At 41.3% G+C, this 13,947-nt stretch overlaps 3 protein-coding genes across 3 annotated transcripts in view; 1 reads left to right on the top strand and 2 right to left on the bottom strand.

Moving 5' to 3' along the window:
* Positions 1-13,947, top strand: part of LOC115391637 (NACHT, LRR and PYD domains-containing protein 12-like) — a 435,710-nt gene that overhangs the window by 145,507 nt on the left and 276,256 nt on the right. The window lies entirely within an intron of this gene.
* On the bottom strand, positions 848-7,246 carry LOC115391258 (diacylglycerol O-acyltransferase 1-like). The gene is made up of 16 exons (XM_030095380.1): positions 7,114-7,246; positions 6,220-6,307; positions 5,906-5,946; positions 5,679-5,764; positions 5,541-5,593; positions 5,288-5,393; positions 5,019-5,114; positions 4,722-4,885; positions 4,572-4,610; positions 4,446-4,487; positions 4,309-4,353; positions 2,565-2,674; positions 2,417-2,482; positions 1,748-1,835; positions 1,550-1,612; positions 848-1,331 (listed from the first exon to the last, which is right to left on the bottom strand). The coding sequence occupies exons 1-16, from the start codon at positions 7,230-7,232 to the stop codon at positions 1,137-1,139; spliced, it is 1,401 nt and encodes a 466-aa protein (XP_029951240.1). The 5' UTR covers positions 7,233-7,246; the 3' UTR covers positions 848-1,136.
* LOC115391269 (DNA-directed RNA polymerase II subunit RPB3) lies at positions 9,294-13,898 on the bottom strand. The gene is made up of 9 exons (XM_030095394.1): positions 13,748-13,898; positions 12,857-12,906; positions 12,627-12,695; positions 12,482-12,534; positions 12,263-12,391; positions 11,475-11,526; positions 9,895-10,063; positions 9,745-9,819; positions 9,294-9,598 (listed from the first exon to the last, which is right to left on the bottom strand). Exons 1-9 carry the CDS (start codon positions 13,831-13,833, stop codon positions 9,454-9,456), a joined length of 828 nt encoding a protein of 275 aa, XP_029951254.1. The 5' UTR covers positions 13,834-13,898; the 3' UTR covers positions 9,294-9,453.

Below are 13,947 nucleotides of genomic sequence, written 5' to 3'. Positions count from 1 at the left end.
CTCCAACAAAATGAAAGACATTCCCCTTGTAAAAATAAGATGAGCCTGAATCTATCACTCTGATTCAGAATACTGAACAAAGGTGAGTTCACTTTTAGAACATCTTATCCCCACTCCCTAAAGTGTAATGCTTCATTAAAACATTGCTCAAGTCTACATGCAATGAAGACAAGATACACTGAGGGAAACCATTAAAAAGGGACACAAGTTAGTTTGCCAAGTAGCCAGCTACTTTAATTAAACAATTCAACACAACTAATACAGTACTTTTGAAAGAAGTAACTAGTGATGGTACACTCACAGTACAAAGTAGACTGTTTTCCTTGAGGCAGAAAACTTCTGTAAGCATAATTCATTACCTGTTGTGAAATATTTACATTAAAAACATGGCAGAGACATTTTTCTATCCATCTCATTCACTTAACAACACAAGCAGTATCATCTGGAAGTAGTCAGTAAGCATTGAAATGTGTTCAGACGTTTTCCATACACTGGATTACAGTGTTTCATACGCTGGAATCTGAACATCTGGAGCAGCGATGTCCAACCTGCAGCTCTGTTCTCTGTGTGCATGTATGTATGGGTTCATTACAAAAACAACCAACAGCACCCACTTGGAAAAATAAATCCTTTTCAAAATGTTGCTGCAAGAACAAAACTTTTCCGAAGCCAAAAAACATAAATGATGCACTTTGACATCAAATGTCATCTAAATGGCATCTAAACCCTGAACACTCCACAGGTGTTGAACAGTAGCTGCCCTCTGCTGCTCTCAAACGGGCTTAAAGCAATACAAACAATCTCATTGTGTACTACTGTATACATGAGACAAGTAATTGCTATGTTTTTCTGGTAAAATGTTTGTTCCTGTCAATACTGGTTTAGACAAACACTGGTTAAAAGTAGCCAAAAAGCCTTTTTTGTTGTCACTGCAGCTCCAAAGTTCCAACATTTAATATCTGATACATTTAATTAGTTTGTATCATATTTCAGTTTATAGAGGGCAGAGATGTGGATGCCCGGTGTCTCCTGGATGTATTGCTGAATTGAATTGAGGTCGGAGAGATTATCAGACTGGATCTTTGTCCAGAACCGAGTTCTTTTTGAAAGTCATCTCCTGAATGCAAAGTTTTTCATCAAGTCTGCAGGAGGCCTCCATGGTCGACTGGCAGCTGTGTTGAAGGCTGACGGGAGCGATGGGGGTCAAAGACGTAGTGGTCGTGAAAGTAGGTGGTCACGGCCAGAGGAGGCCCCAGAAGCAGGCACAGCCACACCAAACCGTTGCCGTAGTTTCCATGGAAATATTTTCCCAGCAATAAGGCAACCAGGAGCTGAGAGAAAAATACACAGGGTTAGATATTCAACCCACACATCAATCATAATCACATCAAACAGGACAATTTGAGGTAGTGGGGCCCCGTTTCCATGACGACAGTTTTGCTCAGTCTCCTTGCAGACTGTACAAGGGGGAGGAGCTATGAAATCAGGAGCAATATACTCCTGGTAGGCTCACCCAAGACAGACAAGTCTGGAATGGAGATCGTCTCACCTCAATCACCATCATTATGAAGATCCACAGACGACAGCAGTGCAGCGGCAGAGCGATCAAATACTGCGGAGAACAAGATCAGAAGAAACAGTAAAGAGATTCAAGGCTGCTAATGAGTGTCAGTGAGCCTGAAACCAGAGGAGAAGATCTGGGTAATTTCGGTGTGTAAGCCCTCCAAAGAGCAAAATCAGACTGTACCTCACACAGAGCTGCAGACATCAGGAAGACCAGCAGCTCAGCCTGAGACGGGGGAACATTTCTTTCCACCAGCTGACTGTAAACGTGTCTTTATAGAAGTGGGAAAACAAACCAGCACAACCAGAGGGAGATTTATTTTTGTGTTCTTCGTCAGTTATGTGCAAAAGTAAACAGACTACGAGGAAACTGGGGTTGAGTTTGACATTTCTGCCATTTATCTGGACCCATTCCTAACTCAGCAGGAGGGAAGAAAAACACAGGATTCGACGTGAGGCGCTGCAGCCTTCATTTCCTCCTAACGGCAGCTCCAAGTGTGAATTTACTAACACTTCCTTTCTTTTGAAATATTCCTTGGCAAGACCGTGAACTTCAACTTGTTCCCAATGGTATGCAAGTGCCTTACACTACAGCGTGTTAATGATTGATGGATTTCAAAAAGGTATGGTGCTTTTTTTAACTGCTTCAGCAGTCTCACACACACCAATTGCTGCCATGTTAAGGCAATCGCCGTCTCCTGGGGGCAGTTTGATGTTCGGTATCTCACTCAAGGACACTTTAAAAAATGGAAGCTCATAGCTGAACCAAATGCAAGAGTGGAACGAACTCACAACTGCAATATATATGGGGATTCTGATGAAGATGGATGATAACGGTCCAAACATTATATACCTGTCGCACCATTTCTGAAAGGGGACGTTCCAGTTCTTCCAGAAATCTATCAGCGTTGTTGCGTTCCTGTAAATGATACAGAGAGAAGTGTGGCCATGTAGTGACGCTGCAACAAACGGACCTCAAACAACCTCTAATTGCCACTGACCACCAGTCGCCATAAAAATGCCGATCTCCGAACCGCAGCAGCTCGGCGCAGAAGTTCAGGTAGGAGTGAGTCAGAAAGAAGAAGAGAAGCCAGAGGAAGTGTGTCGGTGCCTGACGAGAAACCACACAGGAAACGCTGCTGTTTTATCATGCAAATGCTCTCATTAATCCCAACTCAAACACGCTTTATGTTTTCATTTCAGAAAAGTTCTTCATGGTAATGTTCTGTAAATCACTGTTATCGTCCATCTACTGAGCATGTGCAGAAGAAGTATTCACTATGGCCATGGTTACTGGAGAAAGAGCCTGAACGTATCCATAAAGTGTTATTCTTACCCATTTTCACTGAGACATATTTTCAAAAGATTCCACTTTGGGAGCGGTTTGAAAAAGTTTCATTTTCACTGAAATCTTTGCCAGTGTAAAAGGTTTATTTCACTATTTTACATATTTCACGTCTACTCTGACTCGGGAAACTCGGAAGACCAAAAAGTGGTTTGCACTCTCGCAGAGGCATCAAGTGGGCCAAGCAGCGTCAGAGAAGCCGCCGCATCGTCTCCTCAGTCTCCTTTGTCTAGCAAGTCTCGGATACATTGCGGAAATGTCGTGGAGACGTCTTCCCAGTGTCCTATGTCATGGAACAAATCAGTCTCTACAACATCGCCACAACTGAGGAGACGTCTCTGTGAGGTCCCCAAGGCCTGCTGGAGACTGGAAAATGCTTCCAAAAAAATCAAACCCGTTTGAATTTCCATGGTTTGGTTTTCCATGGGCATGGTTTGGCTCGGACGCAGGGCAGAGAAAGACAGCTGTAGTGGCTGCAGAGAGGTGTGCATGATAATTGCCCCCCCCCCCCCCCAACCCCCGTCCCTGGGCCAGTAGAGGATTTAGGGCAGCTGCTCTAGCAGACAGGGAGGACAGTTGATGGACTGCAGCGACGTCGAGCAGCGGACAGCAGACGTTGGGGAAGCTGCAGGGTTTTCATGCAGGAGGCCGCCTGAAAGAGGGCCTTCAGCTGTGGTGTTTGGTGTCACCTGGTGGTAAATCTGAAAAGGCTCTCCAGGTGGCGGTTTTTTGTGTTTTGGCAACCCAAGAACTGAATAAAAGGCCTTGAAACCACAAAGGGATGTATCAAATCACTGCTTTGGAGCTCACAGAGGGACGGAGATCTGCTTCTTAGACCTGTTTCATGACAAAGGTGTTTGGAGCCGCTGAAAATTCAACTTTTTGAAAACTTTTTGAATACAGTGGAACTTTATGGAAAAAGCCTTGTGTTGGCGTAAACAACAAAAGCTGAAGCAGCCGTAGAAAGTGCAAACTAAAGTGTTTCTGTCCACACGCGAGAAGGATTCAATTATAATGTAAAGGAGCTTCGATTTTTCTCTGCATGCATGCGCACATGGTTTTATTATAGAAACGCAGCACCCACTAGTGGCCCCATACGAAAGCTACATCACTTTCACTGTTTTTGCCATTTCCGTGTAAACGGACACCACTTTTAAACATTGCCATGTAAACTTGAAAGTTCTCTGAAACAACTTGTTTTCACTTGAAACACTGAATAAACGCAGCCTCACTCTGGATAAGTCAGGTGAGCAGTGTCTTGTGGGTTACTCTGCGAGAAAATACCGAATAAAAGACAAGATCAACTAACATCACCGTGGATTCAGGATGGAAGTGATTATCTTCGTGTAGTTTTGACACTATGGAACATGTTTGATCCAAAGTGAACAGAGACCACTCACAGCCAGTCCCACCAGGAGCTCCACTCTCATCGTGGTGTCCATACTCTGCGTGGAAGAAGATCAAATGTCAGACGCCTGTCTCCCAGCCATCTTTCACCTCTGATGCTCTCTGTTCAGAAGGACTCGGTTCCACTCACGCAGAACGAGGTCTCCGATCTCTGAAATATCGGCTCAATCCACTGCAAAGACATGAAGTGAAAAGAATCCAGGTTCTAACTTCAGACTGGAGTTACTGTGAAAAGGACTCGAAGCAGCTGCTGTACCTGCTGCACGATGCCCACCATGATCTGGATCAGAACCACCTGAATGATCAAGATGAAGAAAACTGGCTCTGATGGCATTCAGTACAAATTACAAGAAAAAAGATAAACATGGGTTGAGCAGTCAAAACGGAAAGGTCTGTATGCGCTCACCCCCTCGAGCAGCCTGTGCAGCAGCTTGTTGACTCGAACTCGGGGGTTACAGGGGAAGCTCCTCTGGTAGCACAGAGTGGGAGCCAGCAGGAAGTAACAGAGACCTGCAGAGAGGACAGAGGACATGTCTTCACCAGGAGACACGGACGCACGGCGGGAATCATCTGATCGTGCTGCAGTTTCACCCATGAAGGTGTGTTGCTCCTCATGGCCGCCCTGCATCCCCTCTGAAACACAAAGCTGAGCCTCAGTTTGAGAGGTCGTCTTGATGGGTTCGAGTTGCTCCGAGGTTTTTACCTGGACGAGCCCCGCGGTACCAGCGCTTAGCTTCCTGGTACGAGTAAAGCTTCAACCCAAGAGTGGTGTAAAACCAGAGGGAGAAGAAGGCTCCACCTGGTGGACGACGACACCAAACCAACTGTAACTCCAGGCTGTTAAACACCACAATTTTCAGATGCTAAAGCGAGTTTGCAAACCATGACATAGCTACTTCAGGCTAGTTTTAACTAGTCTAGGACTTGCTTAAGGGGCTTAACTTTTTTTGAATTAGAAAAAGAAGTGGTTACCTGTGGATATTGTTGGCACATGGAGAACAACCGCTGCAGGGAACACCACTAGGAGGCCAAGGTTTGTGAGATGCAGACGGTGAGTTACGGTGGGGGGAATCAGTCCCTGATGGGAGGACAGAAAGGGTTTTTTTTTTTTTTTAATTGATTGTGACACAAAGACTCACAGTGTAAACTAATCTTCTGGTTCTTTGCATATCTTTGAGTAAACTTTGATCTTAATGTTCACTTGGACTATAAAACAAATCCTCACCTTTTCCTGGAGTCTCTCCAGGAGAAACGACAAGAGAATGAACATGCTGGAAGCTGGTAGGAACAGAAAGACTTTTACCTCTCAGCTGAGTGACAGAATGTTGACCTGGTATGTTTTTATCATCCCAGAGCGTCTTACCCAGTAGGAGGTTGACCGATGGCCAGTTGCAGTTGTCCTCGATCATATGCCCCAGAACCTTTTTGACATCTATCAAGAACCCGTATCTGTGAAGAATTATCCACACATTCATTCTTTTTTCAATTATTCTGTCTCAAATGTACCTGCCAGCATCGATCTGATCAATTCTACGGAAACTAGTTGAAGAGTTTTTTGCCTGCAGACATTGTTTCCTTGGACTGACTTACTGAATGAAATTCTCCAGAAACAGGTGAGCGTGAGTCAGCACCTGAAAACCAGAGAATTGAACCATTTTCAACCCAAAACTCAAAATAAACTTGACTGAGAGCAGAAGGAATGCAACACAACACGAGCAGAACACAAAGGACGGCAAACACGATGACAGGAAGTTGTCAGAGAGAAGCTTTTGGAGTGAAGAGGGGATGAATCTTGGCCCTGCCTATTAAATATGTTCACACTAATTTTGGGTTGATGAGTCGGCATGAACACAATTCAATTGATCTCAGTGAATATTTCCACAGGCAGCAGGGCAGAAACTGACCAGGAGGATGATGATCCAGTTGAGGACGCCTCTGTAGCCAGTGAAGCTGCTGTTGGAACTCAGCAGAGAGTCCTGGACGCTGTGGCAGCTGCACACAAAACATGTCTCAAGTCTTATTCAACAACAACAAGCTTTGATATTTTGGGGTTTGTCACATCTCATTGTCATCTGCTAACTGTTTTGGGGGATTATTTCAAACATTGGACTTGGACTTTTTGGTTGATGGTGACAATTTTTTACTTAATTTCAGTTAGCTTTATACTATTTTCAGACGAGTCTTGATCTGGCTTTTGATTGTTAAATGAGTTTTGGATGCACTTCAGACTAGTTTTAGAGATGAAATTTGACTGGTTTTAGGTTAGCCTGGAATGAATATTGGTGAATTCTGGAGCGGACCGTTGCCATGCCGGGTTTGACATACTTGCAGGATAGTTTTAACTTGTTTGGAACTGGTTTAATTTGTTTTTAAATGTTTTAATGGGCTCGCCCTACCTTACCTCTTTGAGCTGCTTCTCCCTGACACTCCTGTTCGATGCCTCAGGTCAGCTGATTGCTCCTGGAGGTACCCTGGTCCAAACGGACGGCTAGTTTTGGACAGCTCAACGCTGATTTCTGAGTAGTTTAACTAGTTTAGGACTTGTTTCAGGCTAGTCTTAAATGATTGGCTAGTTTCAAGCAACCTTTTGACTGATTCCAATTTTGATAGGTGTGGAATGGCGGTTCTGAAGTAGCTTTAAACTGTTGTTTTGAAAAATTTTACTAATCTTCCCTGAGAACATGGCAGCTGCAAAAAGTGTCCAGCTGCGTAAACCCAGCACAATTAAATGCAATTTGAAGACATTTTACAGCTGTTTCTTTGCTTATCTCAATCTGCTGGAGTCGGAAGAAAGTCACCATAGCAGTGGAGCAGAGGGATGCTGGAGATCATCGAGGCTTTCGACGGCTGCAGAGTCACAGAGGACATCTTCTCCAGCCGAGGAGGAGGAGCAGAGCCTCTTCCTCAATGCAGCCATCCCTCCTCAGTCTGAAGATCGCACTCTGAAATGTCACATTATTACAGTTTTAATGATTTCCAAATTCAGCAATAACTTCAGTCTGAATATCCTTGAAATAAGGTAAATCAAGATCAAATATTCTCTTTGAAATAAAACACTTTAAAAAAAAATTGAAAAACAGCAGTAGAAAAAGAACAGACAAATTAAACTATCAATAAAACTCAACATTCAACAAAATCATATAAAATGAATTAAAATTACAACAAATAAAAATAGAAATATAAATAACAACAAATATTTAAAAATAATTAGAACAAATATAAATATCATGGAACCCGTTTTACAAACATATTTTGTTGGTACATCTGGACTTTCAATCAGGTGTGGAGCTCTTTTAGTTTTTCATCTTTATGACCTCCGAACATTAATAAACAAACCTGCTCCGTTCCTGGACTTCGTCCTCACCAAACCTCTGCTGGAAAACCACACATTTAAGCTTCTCCGCCAATTTCTACGTTTATCCAAGAAAAACACAAAAAACCTCCGACATAAATCAGTGTCAAAGCAACTGTCGGTCAATACGGCAGGAATTCTAGTTCATAACATCACTCCGGTTGACTTAAAAATGATTATTTGAGAGCTAATTATGTCTTCAACTGCGTAAACATTAGCATTAGCACGAAACGTGTAAAATAGAGAGCTTCTGTTGCTGTTAAGCAGATGGAATATGAGCCGAAATAAAGAGCTGTGCACAGATATGTCCGTGCACGCCACATAACATGCTGGAGTCACGTTTTATACGTGGTGCTAATTAGTGAAATCTAAAATCTGCAGGAATCTGAATGGAGTTCCGTGTGACCTCCAGAGAGGGGCTTACCTGGCTGCCTCATTGAACACAACACGCGCATCCTCCGCAGCTGGTCGGTGAATGGACATAAAAACTATATATTTAAAAATTATTACATTCACAAAACATTCACAATGAAAGCCTCCACGAAGGAAAGAGTCTGAATTAAAAATAGTTTTTTTTTTTTTTTTACTATATATTATTTTCATTTTTGTTTCTTTATGTATTTTTTTAAAATTAGTTGCATATGACAGTTACATTCACATAAAGTAACATGTTTAATTAAACAGTTAATTATGGCAAATCATAGTTTCTGCTAAAATGCAAGAAAAAATAAAAAATGAAATGTATAACATTGAATTGATATAAACTGACTACAAAAATATTTAAAATTGAAAGGATAATAGTACTTTAATTTTGCAAGTCAGCGATGACCTGTTTACATAATGTCTTAAGTGGTAAAGTGTAGTTTTTGTGGTTTCATTTCAGAAAAGTTTTGTTTTTACACTGCAACGTTTTGAAAATGGACCCCGAAATCCAAAAAAGTGTTGCATTTTCACTTGATAACATTGCATAAAAGGCCTGAACACTTCACTGAGACTTTGCCCTTATTCTCTTTTATATTAGAGAGACTCAATTTACTTTTTTACCTTTAAAATATATTCTCAATATATACTATACTCAAAGCCATGCTGTCAGAGTGAACTTGTAAAAACATACAGAATACAACATTTATAGAAGTTTTATTTCACTGTATTTTCCACCAGAAGATTTCAATAAAATCGGCTGTAATAATTTTCCATTGTAATTATGTTTTTTATGAAAATATACACATTTTCATCATGTATAATCTGCACAACAAAGAAAAACCATAAAGTTTAAATTCAAATTTTACTGGTCTGGGCAATTGGAGACGAAATTAGATTGAATGTGGATCCTGATCTCAAATGACTTTGACACCCTGGAATAAATGTTACATTTTAACTGAGTTTTCATGACTAAATTAATCAATATCACTTTTACTGAATATGGAAATGAGAAAAAATATTAAAGGATTGGTATAGTTTTATGTTGTAGCATTTTATTTTATTTTTTCAGCTAAACCTGAGCTTTTTTTCCTCTGATACAGTTCAGTTTTATATGGTATTCCGTAGCATCTGGTTTTAAATTAATCCACATGGTGACTGAATGAAAAAACTATAAAAAGGCTTCGGAGGAAAGAACTCGCTGGATTCACAAATCAGATTTATTTAAAAAGGAACAGAACACAAAAAAGTTTCAAACATTACAGACGCAAAGATATCTAACTCATTGATTTTAATCACGCAGCTCCAGTTCCAGACACGCTGAACCCATCGGCTGAGCGAGACGCTCCAGACGGGACGGAGGTGCTCAGTTGATGGTGAGCACGTCGCTCTGGATCTCGTGGCTCAGCTGCGTCTGCAGGTCGCTCAGCTTCTTCTTCAGGACGGCGAGCGCCGACATGACGATGGTCTCCGGTCGCAGCGAGCCGCACGACTCCACGTTGTAGTAAAACCTGCACACAGATGAGTACGGTACCTATTTTTAATAACGCATTACATTAACGCATACTATATGTCATCGGCTATAAAAAGAAAGTTTTCTAATCACATTTTTATCACTATAATAAAAAAATTTTTACCCCTAAAAGTCTCCTCTCACCTTTCGGGCTTCCCGTTGGGGTCGTAGGCAGCCTGGACTTCATCCTCTTCGATTTCGGAGTATTCGCTCTTCGGCCTGAAAGTCACAGCAACGGCTCGTCATCGACTCGAGAGCAGAAGCAGTGAAGGGTGAAAACACGTCGAGACGTACCACTCCTCTGGTCGCGGGTACACGGTGTGCCGTAGAGCGTTGTCGGGGTCGTACTCGAAGGACACGCCCGCCGTCGGGTTCCACTTGGCGTGCTCCTTACCGAAGCCTTTCTTGGCGTACGCTCGGAGGCGGAGCTCCTGACCTTTCCGGAGCTTCACCAGCAGGATGTCTGCAGAGAACAGGCTGATCGATCAGTTCAGCTCAGTTTATTTGAGCATATGTTGAACAATCAAGCAACAAATTCACAAAATAAAAAGTAAAAAGACATGACATAGTCATACAAGGCTCAAAAGGAGGAAGCAGAAGTAGATACTTATTAGGGCTTACCCCTATTTCCACTTTCACATTCATAGCTGCATTGTCGGCTATTTACATGTCAACTTTTGTGACAAGGAGGAAAATAAATAAGCAAATACGTGAGAAGACAACCATAAAGATACAATAATGATATCAGAGCACATGGACATGCCCACACACACGGTGTGTCTGGGCATGCGCATCAGTGCTTAGGTGTAATATACTATATGCATGCACCTGCATACCTACGTGGATGTGCATGTGCATAACTTGTGTAAGTGCAATGTTGTGTAATTCCTCCACATGCTCACGTTTGCATACGAAGGTAAGTGTTATACAGCAGTGAATCTTAAGTCAAGTAAAGCCAAAGAGTGTACAGTTTTTAAAGATAACCATAAACAATCCGCAAACCGTAACAAATACTGTTGGATTAATTGCTACATATTTCATTTATATCGTCCAAATGATGGTAATTCTATAATAGAGCTTAATACATACATTATATAAAGACACATATTTTACAGCAGACTTTCATCAACAGCATATCTCATGAATACATTTAATTTGTACAGTTTTTTTAAAGCTTGCCAATAAGGTAGTGAATTTTAAAGAGTCATTCGATTCATTCCATAAGTCAACTCCTCTTCGGGTGATAAACGTACTTTTTAAATTGGTACGAACCCGCTGTTTTTTAAAATTCGTTTGTCCTCTTAGATTATATTTAGGATCTCTATCAAGGAACATGCTCTGAATATTGATCGGAAGCAGTTGTTCTGGGCCTTGTACATGATTTGTAGTGTTTTAAATTTCACTAGATCTTCAAATTTCATAATCTTAGAATGCAGAAAAAGAGGGTTCGTATGATCCCTATAACCAGCATTGTGTATAATCCTAATAGCCTTTTTTTGCATGACAGAAATGTCATTAACATTGGTTTTATATGTATTTCCCCATACCTCAACGCAGTAGCTATATGGTAATATAAGTGTACAATAAATTGTGAAAAGCGCTTTTGAATCCAAAAGATGTTTTGATTTTCTCATAATTGCGATAGATTTCGCCATTTTATTATCCACAGCTGTAATTTGTGGCTTCCAGCATAATTTCGGATCAATAATAACTGCAAGAAAATTATATTCGTTCACACATTCAATTATTTCATTATTTATTAGTAATTTAGGTTCCATATTTTCTTGTTACCCATTACCATAAATTTAGTTGTTTTGAGATTAAGATCAGGACAAGAAGATATAGTCCACCGAGGAACAGGCGTGGCTACTCACCATCCTGCTCTACGTAGTCGTTGGGGTCGTTGTCTCGGCTCCTGGAGGTCACCTGGACAGGTCACAGCACAATCAGATTGTTTATGTGAGTTTTACGAATTTATAAGTTGTTTTTATAGCTGTTAACATAACACTGATACACTGTAGAGAGCTCAGCTCACGCTCGCAAATACTTGTCTGGATGCTTTTTGATCCTTCGATGTCGGCTCTTCCTATTATAGTGAATCAGAATTCACCAAGCGTTGGATTGTTCACCCACTAATGGGAAACGTGAGCTGGGATTAGACCGTCTTGAGACGGGTTAGTTTTACCCTACTGATGATGTGTTGTTGCAATACTAATCCTGCTCCACAAACTGGCACAGATTCAAATTTACTAGCACTAAGCAGCATGTTCCCATGAGGACAGAGCATGACATGTTTCCATGGTTACTGAGCATGACAACATGTTTCCATGACTACTGAGCATGATGACAAAAATCCCCAGTGTCCCCATGTCAACATTGAGACGTTGTGTATTTGTGGATGAGACTGGACCTCAGTAGTGTTTTGTGCAGCTCATTAAACCAAATAAAGCTTTCTTAAGTGTACCTTTGCTGAAGCTACTGCAAGCAATTTTTAGATTTCAACATCAGACTTTTTTTTTTTTTTTGGCTGTTCTACAGAGGAACTCCTTTGTATAAGACATAGACAAAGAATATCTTAATGTGGTTCTGAGTGCAGGAGCTGTATTGGAGACAGCTGGGTGGAGATTCGGCTTTACCGCCTTCAGCCACAGGACGGACTCACCGGAATGACTCGCGGGTTGCTGGACAGCAGATCGCGCGAAGTGACGTGACGCGTCTGGTCCTCGGTGCACCGAACGTCGAGCGTGAGCTCCACAGAGCACTCTGGACAGAAGTCATCGCAGGTACAGTCCTGCAGCGCCAGCACACGTTTGATTATCATCACTCTGTCTCCGGATCAAACTTACTGTCTCAGTGAAACACTGAAAGTTTAATGACTCACCCGAGAATACTGCATTTTGTCCACGATGTCGTCGCTGGTGAGCGGTATGAGGCCTGAAAACACACCACACACACACATATATGTGGATGCTGCACACTCCTCTTGTTACATACAGCACAGCTGTTGGAGATGTTAGAATACACACCGACTCTGTGTGCGATGAACTCATCGTGCAGCACCGAGGAATTGGCATCAATCTGGATCCAGTCGATGGCTGAAAAAAGGAGGTTCCAGTTCAGACTGTATCACTGTCACCAATACTGGTCAATTTCCCAGGTCTGCTGTGGATCCCACACCGTGTCAAGTTTTCTTTAACATCTCTATAGATCTAATTTCAAGCAGGCAGAACTTTGGACCCCTCCCATGTCATCGTACCTATTGTGGGAACTTCTGACATGAAGACTCGCCGGATAGAGTTTGCCACCCTGAAAGAGTGAAAACAGGAACATTAGAGGTAAATAATGAAACACTTAAAGTCTCATTTCACAAAAATCATGCCTCAATTTAGTCTTTAAACTGCTTGATTACCTGATGTAGCTCCAAAACTCAGACTGCATGATGGTTCAGGTTGCAACTACATATTATCTATTTCATCAATTTATCAAGAGTTCATTCAGTCAAAAAAACTGATCTTTAAATGCTTTATTTAGTAGATTCAACTAGATAACTCGATTGTCATAGAAAACTCAGAAGAAAAGACTTCAAGCAAGATACATTCATGTTTCAACTCTGGTTTGGGGTTCTTCTGGAGCCATTGAGCAATTATTATCAAACAACCCTCTTAAAATATCTTTCAGATTTTTATTGGTAATTTGATATTAAGTTTTAAATTACCAGATCAACTCATTTTGAGAACCCGGGAAGATTTCTAAACAATTTAACTAACAAAATTGGGAAAATCCCATTAAAACACAAATCAGCTTGATTCTAGTTCTATTTTAGGAACAAAAGCTGCAGCAAATCCTCAAAAGTGATCGAAGGATCAGTGTAGAAAATAAAAAAAATACTGAAACACTACTATTATGAGTGCAAAAACACAAATATAACCCGTACTTCTGTCTTCACTGGCTTTATCTTTCATTCACTCGACTTGTGGAAAAATAAATGATTTCTTGTAATTAAGACTATTTAAGCAGCATGTTTTTTTTTAAAGCAGTGTTTTAAGGATTGAATTCTGCACAAAATATTTGTTTTGATGCTGAGCAGAATAATGGCTGCTATGTTGCTCACACTCTCTCATTGAGGGGTAAAATATCAAGTACTTACGCCAGGTCCGTGTTTTCAATGACGAATTTGACATTTTCGTCTGTGAGCTCTGTGATTTTCACCGTGGGCTGGTTAGCATACGGCATTTTAGAAGCGAAAAAACTCAAAAAGGTTGAAGAAAAACACGAGTTGACTTCACCGAGCCGAAACCGCTGCGGCTCAAAGACGACACGGAGGGATTACCGAGCGCTGATTGGACA

This window comes from Salarias fasciatus, chromosome 7 (assembly GCF_902148845.1).
Source record: "Salarias fasciatus chromosome 7, fSalaFa1.1, whole genome shotgun sequence".
NCBI lineage: Eukaryota > Metazoa > Chordata > Actinopteri > Blenniiformes > Blenniidae > Salarias > Salarias fasciatus.
The sequence above is the reverse complement of the archived record's forward strand: the minus strand, read 5'-3'. Positions and strand labels throughout refer to the sequence as shown.